The sequence below is a fragment of the Octodon degus genome, unplaced genomic scaffold (genome assembly GCF_000260255.1).
Source record: "Octodon degus isolate 3935 unplaced genomic scaffold, OctDeg1.0 scaffold00062, whole genome shotgun sequence".
NCBI lineage: Eukaryota > Metazoa > Chordata > Mammalia > Rodentia > Octodontidae > Octodon > Octodon degus.
Window position 1 is genome coordinate 12355472 of NW_004524638.1, and position 11960 is coordinate 12367431.

The 11960-nt window shown below is 42.7% G+C and overlaps 1 protein-coding gene across 4 annotated transcripts in view; it reads left to right on the top strand.

The window, feature by feature from the left end:
- The first annotated feature begins 520 nt into the window (after positions 1 to 520).
- The window catches only part of Ptpn18 (protein tyrosine phosphatase, non-receptor type 18), a 30502-nt gene continuing 19062 nt past the window's right edge, over positions 521 to 11960 (top strand). For all 4 annotated transcript variants that reach the window (XM_023718744.1, XM_004634468.2, XM_023718745.1 and 1 more), the window contains exons 1-5: positions 521 to 639; positions 1203 to 1311; positions 1443 to 1519; positions 1605 to 1700; positions 1787 to 1825. In XM_023718744.1, the coding sequence (XP_023574512.1) occupies positions 583 to 639; positions 1203 to 1311; positions 1443 to 1519; positions 1605 to 1700; positions 1787 to 1825 (378 nt within the window). In that variant the 5' untranslated portion in view covers positions 521 to 582. The remainder of the gene's footprint in view (positions 640 to 1202; positions 1312 to 1442; positions 1520 to 1604; positions 1701 to 1786; positions 1826 to 11960) is intronic.

Consider the following 11960-nt stretch of genomic DNA (forward strand, 5'->3'; position numbering starts at 1 on the left):
CGCTCAGCGCTCGGGCAGGGGCGCCCCGCCTGGCCTCAGTTTCCCCTTTAAGTTAGCGATCCAGCGGGCCTGCGAGTGCGCGCAGGGGAGGAGGCTTCGGCGCGCCTCCGGAGAGGCCGTGTCACCTCCGGGAAGATTCCGAGCAGAGCAGCCCTAGTGTAAGCTAAGTCCGGGGAAGGCGCATGTGGCTCCCGCAGCCTCCGGTAGTGAAGTGAGTGTGCCAAAAGGAGAAGCATCCTATGCAAGCGTGTAAACAGTGTGTGCTTGCTTACAGCTAGTGGAGAAACGTGTGGCGTAACTATATAAACGTGAATGTGATTTTAAATGTCAGTTTACACAGAAACCTCATAAAACAATAATTAAAATCCATGATTATTCCTTAAGTTCGTGAATAAACAAAGTAGCATAAATAAGCGTATTATGTAAATTAGAAATGTATAATGTAAAATATATAACATAAATATAAAGGTGTACAGAACAGTAACAACGACCCTGTGGAGCGTGAAGATTTGGTTACTGACAGCCCTGGGCCCCTGATGGAGGCTGGGTACCCCTGCCACCCGGCCACAACACCCGCAGGCAATGGCGGCTCGGCAGGTGTCGTTCATTGTCACTGATTGCCACTACCTGCTGACAGTGGTAAGGGACTCTTCTCTCACTTAAAATCACCTGCTAGTAACAAAGTGCCTGCGCTGTCGTCTTTATTTATTTATTTATTTATTTATTTTGTCTTCTTACATCAGTAACACGTTACACACTGTAGCTCGCTAGGGTCCGTATTGAGCATGTGTTTTATCATGTACGTATTACATTGCGCGCACTACCACTGAGCCCATATTTCATTCATTTTTATTGCTTACAATAGAATAATAGAGCGTGAATTGAGAGTACAGGGGTGGGACTGACAGGCCTCCGCCCGACTTCCATCCCAGTGCTTCCTAGGGGGGACCTTGGCCGAATCGCCCAGTCTCGAGTTCAGCTTCTGCGCCTGCGCAGGGAGGACGACAGGCCTGGTGGTCTCGTCTGTAGGGTCCCCGCCATGGGTACACGCTCTTAGCGTGGGGACCGGTCCGGAGCAGGCTGTGCACTGCGGGAGTCCGCGCTGACCTCCCCGGGCTGTGTGTTCTGTATTCTTTGTGTCCTACGCCCTGACCTGGCTCCTCTCCTCTTTTCTCCTCCCTGCTCGCTCACCCTGTCTCTAGGACATCCGAGCCTGCTCTGCCGCCTGGAGGACCAACAATGTGTGCTCCGCCGAGGCAGGCAGTCTGCCTAGCAATGTGAGGAAGAACCGCTACAAAGATGTGGTGGCATGTAAGTAAGGGGCTTGGGCGGAGCAGGCGCCTCTGGGCACACGCCCAGCGCCCCGCGTGGGTGCGCTCCCCTGCCAGCTCCCACGCCCTGTTCTCCCAAACTCCTAAGTGTCTCACCTTACCCCCTGGCAGATGATCAGACCCGAGTGATCCTCTCCCTGCTTCAGGAGGAGGGCCATGGGGACTACATCAACGGCAATTTCATTCGGGTCAGGCTGGTGGTCAGGGAAGGGGGAGGACAGGGCACGGTGAAGGTGGGTAGTGGCACCTTCACAATAAATGGGCCTTTCTCAGGGTGCAGACGGAAGCCAGGCCTACATCGCCACACAAGGACCCCTGCCTCACACTCTGCTGGACTTCTGGCGCCTGGTCTGGGAGTTTGGGGTCAAGGTCAGACTTGGGAGAAAGAGAGGGGGCATGATTTTGAGTCTGCCCATGGTCCTGTTTCCTCTAACCCAAGTCGCCACCTCCCCTAGGTGATCCTGATGGCATGTCGCGAGACAGAGAATGGGCGGGTAGGTGTCCCCCACCCCCAGTGCTGTGGCTGTTGCGGGAGGAGGGCGGTGAGAAGGGATCTTGCTGACCCTAGGACTTGAGAGCTCAGGTCCTGAGTGGTCTCACAGTGGCCCTGTGACAAGCCACTGTTGATCTAATTTTGCCTCAGTCTTTTTCCTTTGGTTCGTGGGGCTGACTCGCTCTGCGCCTGCTGGGGTTCCCAGGCAGGGTACACTACAGAGGGTAAGGCCCGACCGACTACCTCCTCCCACTCCCTGTGACCACACTGGCCTCTGCTAAATCCTGAGGTGAGCCAGCAGACATCCTGCCCGAGGCCTGTGTGCTGCCCATTCCCTCAGCCCAGGGCTCCTTCTACTGGCTCCTTCTGGCCTTTCCTCTCCTCTCCGAGTCCTTCCCAGACCTTGTAGCGCTCACTCACCACCCAACTCCTCTCCTCTCTCTCCAGTTTTCTTCCTAGTGCTTCCAAACTTGTAACATGCTGGATTGTTCCAGATACAAAGTACACTCAGTATACACTGTTATTTCTGCTTTTGGTTGTCTATAAAGAAGGGCTTTATTGAAATACAGTCCACACAGGGAAAGCTCATGACTCATAGTTTTTAGTGTTTTCTTGAGTTAACAACCGTCCCCACAAGAAAGTTTGAACATTTCTGTCATCCAGTCCCTAGTCACTCCCCTTCTCCAGCCACTTCGCACCTGGGCCACCTCAGCACACTTCAGTTCTCTACAGATTCTCCTACCGGGGACAGTTCATATCAATGGGCTCATATACTATGTGGTCACCTGTGGTGGCTTCTTTCACATCACATGCTTTTTAGATTCATGATATTGCAACATGTGTTAGTCCTTCATCTACTGTTACTGCTGACTACTATCCCTTTGAGTGGATGGACTACACTTATGCATTAGGCAACTTATAGAATTTGAGTTATGTACAGTTTACGCTTTTATGACTAATGCTATTGTGGATATTCATATATTGGTCTTTGTGTAGACATATCTTCATTTCTCTTTGAGTATTACTGAGCAGTGGAATTGCTGGGTCATAAGGGAACTCTGTTTTTAACACTTTGAGGAAATGACCACCATCCCCCATTGTGCCCACGTCATTTGTCATTCCCTTCAGGAATGGGTGAGGATTTCAGTTTCTTCACATCATCATTTGTTGTCTGGCCTTTTTTTCGAGCCATGCTACAGAATATGCATCTCATTTAAAACTTACGTGAAAATACACATCAATCTGTTATTTAACCCTGAAAGCGTATGACCCAGCAGCAGCACGCACGTCTCGGTGTTGTGCAGACGACATCATTGTCCGTTTCCAGAACATGGTCAACATCCTGAATACGAGTTCTGTACTCAGAATTTAAATAACAGCTTCCAAATCCTGACCACTTCCTTTGTTCTCTGCCTTTATTAATTTGTCTATTCTAGGTACATCCTATGAATAGAATCACATAATATTCATTATCTCTGATTTCTTTCACTTAGTGTTTTCAGGGTTTATCCTTAAGAGCTGAAAAATATGTGTCACATTTTGTTTGCCTGCTCATCTTTTTTAATTTTTTTAATCATTTGTTTATTTTATTTATTTATTTACTTGGCACAGGATCTTACTACACAGCTCAGACTCATAGTGGTCCTCCTGTCTCAGCCTCGGATTACTGGCATGTGCCACCATGCCTGGTTTCAGTAGCCAGCACAGTGGCATGGCATGAAGTACCAGGGATTGAACCTGGGTCCTTGTGCTTGCCAGGCAGGCGTTTAGACCACTGACTGTATGAGACCCCTCCAGGTTTTTGTCTCGGTCCAAGAAGTTAGTATTTGTAGTCCCAAAGATACGTTATTGGAATCCCACTAAGTTAATTTCAATCTACCTCTCCCAGTGCAACACACGGTGAAAGTAAAGGCCACTAAAATGTATTTATAATTATTAGGGAGCCAAGGGGCCCTAAGTCTGGCCATGAAGATGGTTTTTGAGAACAAAGAGGCTGACCCAGGGCCTCACCTGGTTTTATTCAGTGGAGGAGGAGAGGCTTGAGGAGGAATGACCGAGAATTGTGGGAAGGAGGTGAGCACTGTGAGCTGAGCTAGGTGGGTGGCCTGCATTCACCTCTGCCATATGCAGAGACAGTAATCTGCATTCTACTATCACGCCATAGAGATAGTATCTAATGTTTTGGGGGTCTGGTGCTTCAGCTCTGATGTAGTCTTTCAAGCCCCAGGAAGTCCTAGCCTCTATCTCGAGGCTTGATCCCAGCTGGCACGTGGAGCTTTGGCTCTTCGTCCTGTCTCGACCCGGGTCACATCAAAGAGCAGCAGGTGTAGGTTACCAGGGAAACACACACGCCACCTTCAAAGACTATCACCAGCACCTCAGCTGGACCAATATACATTGCTTAAGGCCAACTGAAGGATAAACAGGAGTCCAGCCAGCTCTGTACAGAACAATATGAGGAGATGGGGTCAGGCTCAGTCAGAATGGAGACAGTCGCTCTTCTTTCAAGGAGAGCTGCTCAGGTGGTCCTCCACAGCTGAACAGCTCCCCAGCCCCTACCTGCTCATCTTGATGGATATTTGAGTTGTTTCTACCTGTTAGCTATTGTGAATAATGTTGCTTATGTGTACTGATAAAAATCTGCTTGCATCTCTATTCAGTTTTTGGGTATGTGCCTAAGGTAGGATTGCTGGATATATGACAGTTCTGTGTTGATGTCTCTTTACAGTGGCTACTTCATTTTATATTCCCAACTGCAGGGCAAAACATTGAAATTTTCCCCATATGCGTCAATGCTTGCTGTTTTTTCTACACTTTCCATTAGCAAAACCACTCATTGTGGTTTGGGTTCTCATGTGCTTATTAACCCAGTTGTGAATTGTCTCCGGAGAAACATTTGTTCAAACCATTTGGCTTCTTTTTTTGAGACAGGGACTTGCTGTGCAGTTTAGGCTGACCTTGAGCTCACCTTGTCCCAGGCTGGCCTGAAACCTGTGGCAGTCTTCCTGGGTCAGCCTCCTGAGCGCTGGGACTATGAGCACCTACCACTACGCCTGGCCTTAGCAACTTTTTAATTGAGTTACTTCAGGTTGTTGTTTTTATTATCAAGTGATAGTAATTCTTCTGGCCACATGTCCCTTATAAATACATGGCTGACAAATATCATTCCCATTCTGGGAGTCGTCCTTCACTTTCTTGACAGAATCCTTTGAAACCTATGTTTTAAAAATTTTGATGAATTACAACCTATTTTTTGTTTATACTTTCTGTTTTATGTCAAAAACATTATTGTCTCTCTAAAATTATAAAAATGTGCACCTATACTTCCTCCTGTTTTATACTGTTCTCTCTTAGCTTTAGATCTCTGATCCGTTTTATTTTTTGTATGTGACATGGAGTAGGCGGCCAGGTGCCCTCTTGCGCAGAGGGCACCCGCTGGCTCCAGCACAGCTTTGTGTTCTTGGCACACACGCACACACCCCGCAGCTTGGGAGATGTGCATGATGACAGCACTCAGCTGGAGGAGTTTGTGCCGCCTGGACAGGGTGTCTCTTGCTTCTCTCTTTCCCACTCCCTTCTACTCCCCTCCACGCCCTTCCACTCCTCATTTACAAAAGCTTGGTTTCCATCTTTTCCATTCTCTAGTTGTCTTGCCCCTTCTTTTCCACTCCCCCCTCCCTTGTTACCCTTCCAATTTGCCTATTTTCTTCCCATTTAATAATATTTACTTGGGGGCTGGGGAGATGGCTCAATGGAATTAGCGCTTCTCTGGCAGGCGCAAGGGCCTGAGTTTAATCCCCGGTTCCGCCACAAAAAAAAAACATAATAATAATCATAATATTTACTGTACACTTTGCTCCTTATCCACACTGTCGGTTCCTCCCCCAGACGTGTGTGTCCCATTTACTTAAGAGTGTGGTCTCAAGGTGCATCCATCACCTAGACATGTGTCGGGCTTGTCCTTCCTTACGGCAGCGGCTAAAACCCCACTTCTGTATCCATTCATCGGCTGATAGGCATTTGGATTGTTCTGAAGATTTAGCTCTTATTACAGACTGTGCTGCTGTGCACATGGATGTGCCTATATTGCTGTGGTATGATGCTTTTAATTCTTTTTAGAAGATACCAAGAAGGGGAAAAGCTGGGTCAAATAGACCCTCTAGTTTTAGGGGATTATTTGAGAAATACCCACCATGATTTCACTGGTAGTTGCACCAGTCTACAGTCCCACCAACAGTGGAGCAGGATTACTATTTTCCCACAGCTGTCAGCATTTATTGTTGGTTGATTTCCTGATAATGGCCGTTCTTCCTGGGGCGAGATAAAATCTCAGCATTGTTATAATTTGCATTTCTCAAGTGACCAGTGATGTTGAATATTTTATTATGTGTTTTTTTCTTTTTGTAGTTCTTCATCTGAGAACTATGTTTTTATGTCAGGTGTCCATTTTTGCCTCAGGTCTTTAACTTTGGGGATTTTCATTTTTTTTTAGTTCCTTATATATTCTAGATATTAGTCCTTTGAGGAACAAGGACTATTAGTCAAGACTATTAGTCTTGTAAAAATATTTTTCCATAATATGGGTTGTCTCTTCATTCTGTTGTTGGTTTTTCTTGCTGTGTAAAGCTTTTTAATTCAAGATCCTACTTGATTCTTTGATATTTCCTGTGTGATGCAGATTTTGTTCATAAAATCTTTGCACCTACATCTTCAAGAGTTTTATCTATTCTATCTTGAAACAGATGTAGTGTTTCTGTTTTAATATTTAGATCATGGAACCATTTCAATTTTAGCTTGGTGCATGGTGAAAGACATGGGTTTATTTTCAGTCTTCAACATGTAAAAAGCCAGTTTTTCCAGCATCATCTATTAAAGAGGCTGTCTTTCTTCCAGGGAACATGTTTAGTTCCTTTATCAAAGAGAAAGTGGCCAGTTTGTTTGGAGTTGTTTCTGCAAATTTTGTTCTGCAGCATTGATCCTTGAGCCTATTTTATTTTATTTTTTATTTATTTATTTATTTATTTTTTGCGGAACCGGGGATTGAACTCAGGTCGTTGTTCTTGTCAGGCAAGCACTTATTCTACTGAGCCATCTCCCCAGCCCCTTGAGCCTATTTTATATATAATTTTTTAAAATCACAGTAGCTTTGCAGTATGCTGTCAAGTCAGGGATTGTGATGCTCCTTGCCTTGCCTTCATTACCCTGAATCACTGTTGCTATTCTAGGTCTCTTCTGTTTCCAAATAGATTTTAGAGTTGTTTTGTGTAATTCTGTGAGGTATGCTATTGGTATTTTGATGAGGATTGCAGCAAATTGTTGTAACAATTTTGGGAATATGGCCATTTTTACTATATTGGTTATTCCTACCCAAGAACATGGGATATCCTTCATTTTCTGACATCCTTTTTGATCTCTCACTTCAGAGTGTTGTACTTTTCAGTGTAAGGTCCGTCACCTTCTTTGTTAGATTGATTCCCAGATATTTCGATTTTGAGGGATCTTATTGTGAAAGGTGTGGTTTCCCTAATTTCACTCTAAGTGTGTTTGCTATTTGTGTATAGGAATGCTGTTGATTTTTGAGTGTTCACTGTATCAGCTACACTGCTCAATTTGATTATTAATTGTTTTTTATTATTTTTCAAATGTATTTGGTGCAGGATCTCACTACGCAGCTTACACTTGTAATGACGCTCCTGTTTTCAGCCTCCCCAGCTCTGGGATTACAGGTGTGCACCACCAGCCCAGCCTCAGTGGCCAGCTCACACCCATAACACACACACACTCATCATCATCATCATCATCATCATCATCATCATCATCATCTTCATCATCTTCATCATCTTCATCATCTTCATCATCTTCATCATCATCAGCTGGAGTCCAAAAGCTAACGCAATCCTTCTTCCCAGCAAAACCCCCCAATCCTGGTCTTTGCCAGAAAGATTTCAGTCTGTTTCTGGGCTTTTTAGCTCTAACCAAAATCTTCCATACAGAAGGCATTTTAAGGCATTCCAGCTGTACTTTTTCAACTGGGATCTCCAAACCTTTCCAGATTCTTTCCACAAGCCATTCCCAAAGGCTCTTGAACCACACAGTCAGCTTTAATCTACTGCAATGCCCTCTCTTCTCTGTAACCAAATCTGTGTTGGTTACTTTTCTCATTGCTGACACATAATACCTGATGCCCAAAACTAAGGAAGGAAACATTTATTTAACTCACAGTTGTGGAGGTGTCAGTCCATAGTTAGCTGGCCAAAAGGCAGGGTGGTGTGGGAGAGGGGCAACTGTTCATAGTGGAAGGCAGCAGAAGCAACAGGAGCAAACTGGGAGAGCGCGCCCCTCTTCTTCCCTTATGTGGCATGTGGACTACCCATCCCAGGGCACGCACAGCACTCATGCACACGCCTGAATCCCAGCACTGGACAATAAGTCAGTCACCATCGCTACAATTCAACTGCCTCCTCCCCTCTCTCCATGACAACAGGAGGCTTTTGGGGGACACCCAGACTGAAGCATAACATTGTATGGATATTGTATAATCTTATTGTTTGATCCATTTGATTGGTGAACTGAGAACATTAATATTGATGATTAGAACTGACATGTATTGACTTACCCTTGTCATATTATTTTCCTGTTGTCTCCTCTCTCCCATTTAATTATCTGGGTTACCTGGTGAATTGATCATTGGGGTTCATGGAGCTCAACTCCTCGTTATCTCTTCCTAGAATGTCCTTCAGAACATCTTGGAGTGCTGGTTTGGTAGGAATATCTTCAAATTTTGTTTTTTAATGGAATGACCTTTTCCATCATTTTTTGAAGATAGTTTTACATGTTATATCTGTCTGGGTAGGAGCTTGTCTTCTTTTAGGGCTTGAATTACTTCACTCCAAGTTCTCCTTGACTTGAGGGTTTGTGTTAAGAAGTTAGTTTGTATTCTGAGGGAATATCCTTTATATGTATTTTGTTTCTACAAGCAGCTTGTAATATTTTGTTCTTGAGTTAAATTTCTGGGATCTTGGCTATTATAGCTCTTGCTATAGACTTTATTTTTGATCATGGCTAATTGGAGTTCTGTATACATCATTTATCTGTATGTCAAATTCTTTTTCCATGCTTGAGAAGCGTTTTCTCACTACTTCTATAAAGAGTTGTTTTGTTTGTTTTTAGCATCATTTGTACTATCTCTTACTTTTTCTATGTATGCCAATCAATCTTGTTTCTCTTCTTTAATCATCTGGCAGCTATTGGATTGATTTCCCATAGTTCCTGACTGTGTTTAAGACTTCTTTCTTCAATCCCTAACCACAATCTGTCTTCTGTATCTGAAATTCTGTTATCACATTGGTACATTCCAGTGTGTGTACTTTTAAAAGAATTTTTAATCTCCCGGATATCTGCTTGAATCTGTTTCTTGGATTCCATTTCTTTCCTATGTTGGATGTTAATGGTGTTTTGCATCATTTTTTTTTTTTTTTTCCCCCCCCGGAACCAGGGATTGAACTCAGGCCCTTGCACTTGCCAGGGAAGTGCTTATTCCACTGAGCCATCTCCCCGGCCCCTGCATCATTTTTCTTAAGAACCTCTATTTTTCTTTTCTTCTTTGCAAAAAAAAAAAAAAAAAGAATTTCAAAACAAGATAATACAAGATTAACAATGGTAAATATATTAAATCTTCAAATTATTTGCTCAGATTACAAGTTATACACATGAACATTTAATCACAATATAAGCACATGAATGAGGAAACATTCATTTCCTCTTCACTGAGCAAACATTCTTTTCAATGAATTAATAGAAATTATTATTAAAATTTTCTATCATATATATTATGTATAGAATTTTTCCCCTTCATTCTTTTCTCTTTTCCCCATAATAATTGTTTTTTCCTTTGGAGCAGTTGCTTTCCTTTTCACAATATCTGTGGTACATTTTGGATCTTATTCACTTTGAGTTTCTTATACTACGGAGAAAATGCAATTTCTATACATGCAAGACTGATTTACTTCACTTATGAGTGTGGTCTCAATTGCATCCATCTACCTATAATGACCTCAAGTTTATCCTTCATTATAGCTGAGTATAAAATTGTATAACAATAGCACATCTTTTCTGATCCATTGCTTGGTTAAAAGGCATTTAGGTTGTTTTCAAAATTTAGCTATTATAAACTGTTGTTATAAATGTGGGTACATATATATCACTGAGCTGTGATGTTCTTCTCACTTTTTTTTTTCTTTCTGTATTTAGGACAGGGTCTATAGGATCTCACTACCTAGTTTGGACTCCTAGTGATTATCCTGTTTTCAGCCTCCCAAGAACTGAGATTACAGGCGTGGGCCACCTCACCCAGTCTCAGTGTGCCCCAGGGGTGGGGCCGACACCACAGGTCAGGGATCAAACCCCTGCCACTGCACTCTGCCTAAGCAGGTGCTTTAGTCTGCTGAGCTATCAGGCTGGCCCTTGCGCTGTGATGTTCTTAATTCTTCTTGGAAAATACCCAGAAGAAAATAGATGAGCCAAATGGGGCATCTCGTTGTAGATTTGAAGAATCTCCACACTGACTTCCACAGTGGTTGTGCCTGTCTGCTCTCGCACCAGTAGTGGAGAAGGTTTTTCCTCACAGCCCCTCCAGCATTTGTTATTGATTGTTTTCTTGATAGTATTCATTCTGGCATAAGAAGGAATCTAAGTATTGTTTTAATGCATTTCTTGAATGACCAATGAACGATATTGAACATTTTTTCATATATTTGTTTGTCATTTGCATTTTTTTTCATTTGAGGAAAGGCATATCCATTTCAAAGGCCCATTTTTGGATTGAGTTTTTTAATTTGGGAAGCCTGACTTTTAAAAATTCTTTATTCTATATAGAAGTTCTTTGTCTGAGGAGCACTTGAAAAATTTTTTCCTGTTCTGTGGAGTGTTCCTTTTTTCACTCTATTGGTGATTTATTTTGATGTGTAAAAACTTTCAATAAGATAAAATTCCAGTTCGTGATTCTTTGAAGTACTTCTCATGGAGTTTGGGTTTTGCTCACGACCTCTCTGCCTGCATTACTTTTTAGTGGATTTAGGGTTTATGTTTCAATATTTAGATGTTTGACCCATTTTGACTTTAGTTCAATGCATAGTGACTGACATGGGTTTCACTTTAGTCTTCACATGTGGAAAAGGCAGTTTTTCATAAATATATATTTTCTTGTAGAGAAAGGATCTTGCTGTGCAGTTCAAGTGGGCCTTGAGCTCGCTTTGTAGCCCAGGCAGGTCTTGAACGCACAGTGATCCTCCTACCCCAGCTTCCTGAATGCTGGAGTTACAGGTGTGTGCCACCATACCTGGCTTCCAGCGCCCCTTATTGGACAGGCTGTCACTTTTGCAGTGAACATGTTTGGCCCCTTGGGGAAAGATAAGGTGATGAAGTGTGTCTGCATCATCCAATCTGTTCCACTAATCCTAGCTCTGTTTTTTGGTTAGTACCTTAGCTGATTTTTTTTTATCACAGTAGCTTTGTAATATAATTTCAAGTCGGGGATTGTGGTACCTCCTTCCTTGTCTTTGTGTCCCAGAATTACCTTTGCTATTCTAGGTCTGTTTTGTTTCCAGATGAATTTTGGGTATGTTTTCACTAGTTCTGTCAGGTATGCTAATGACATTTTGATTGGGATTTCATTAAATTGGTATAAAAGTTTTGGAACTATGGCCCATTTTCACAATGTTGGTTCTTCCTACCAATGAGCTACAGATGTTCTTCTATTTTCTCATATCCTCATTGATCTTTTTCAGAGTAATGTGATTTTCAATATATAGATCTTTTACTTCTTTAGTTGGATTGATTCCTAAGTATTTCTTTTTTTGGAGGGTGCTATTGTGAAGACTGTGCTTTTCTTAATTTCTCCCTCAGTGACTTCATTGTTTGTAGACAACGATACAATTGATTTTTGAGTGTTGACTTTGTATCCACCTACATTACCAAATTTGTTTACTAAATCCAGAAGTCTTTCGGTGGAGTTTAGAGGGTTATTCTGTGTAGAGTATCATGTCATCTGCAAATAATGATAATTTTACTTCTTCCTTTTCAATCCTTGTTCTTTTTGTCTTTCTCTCTTGTCTAATTGTTTTGGCTAATGTTTCCAG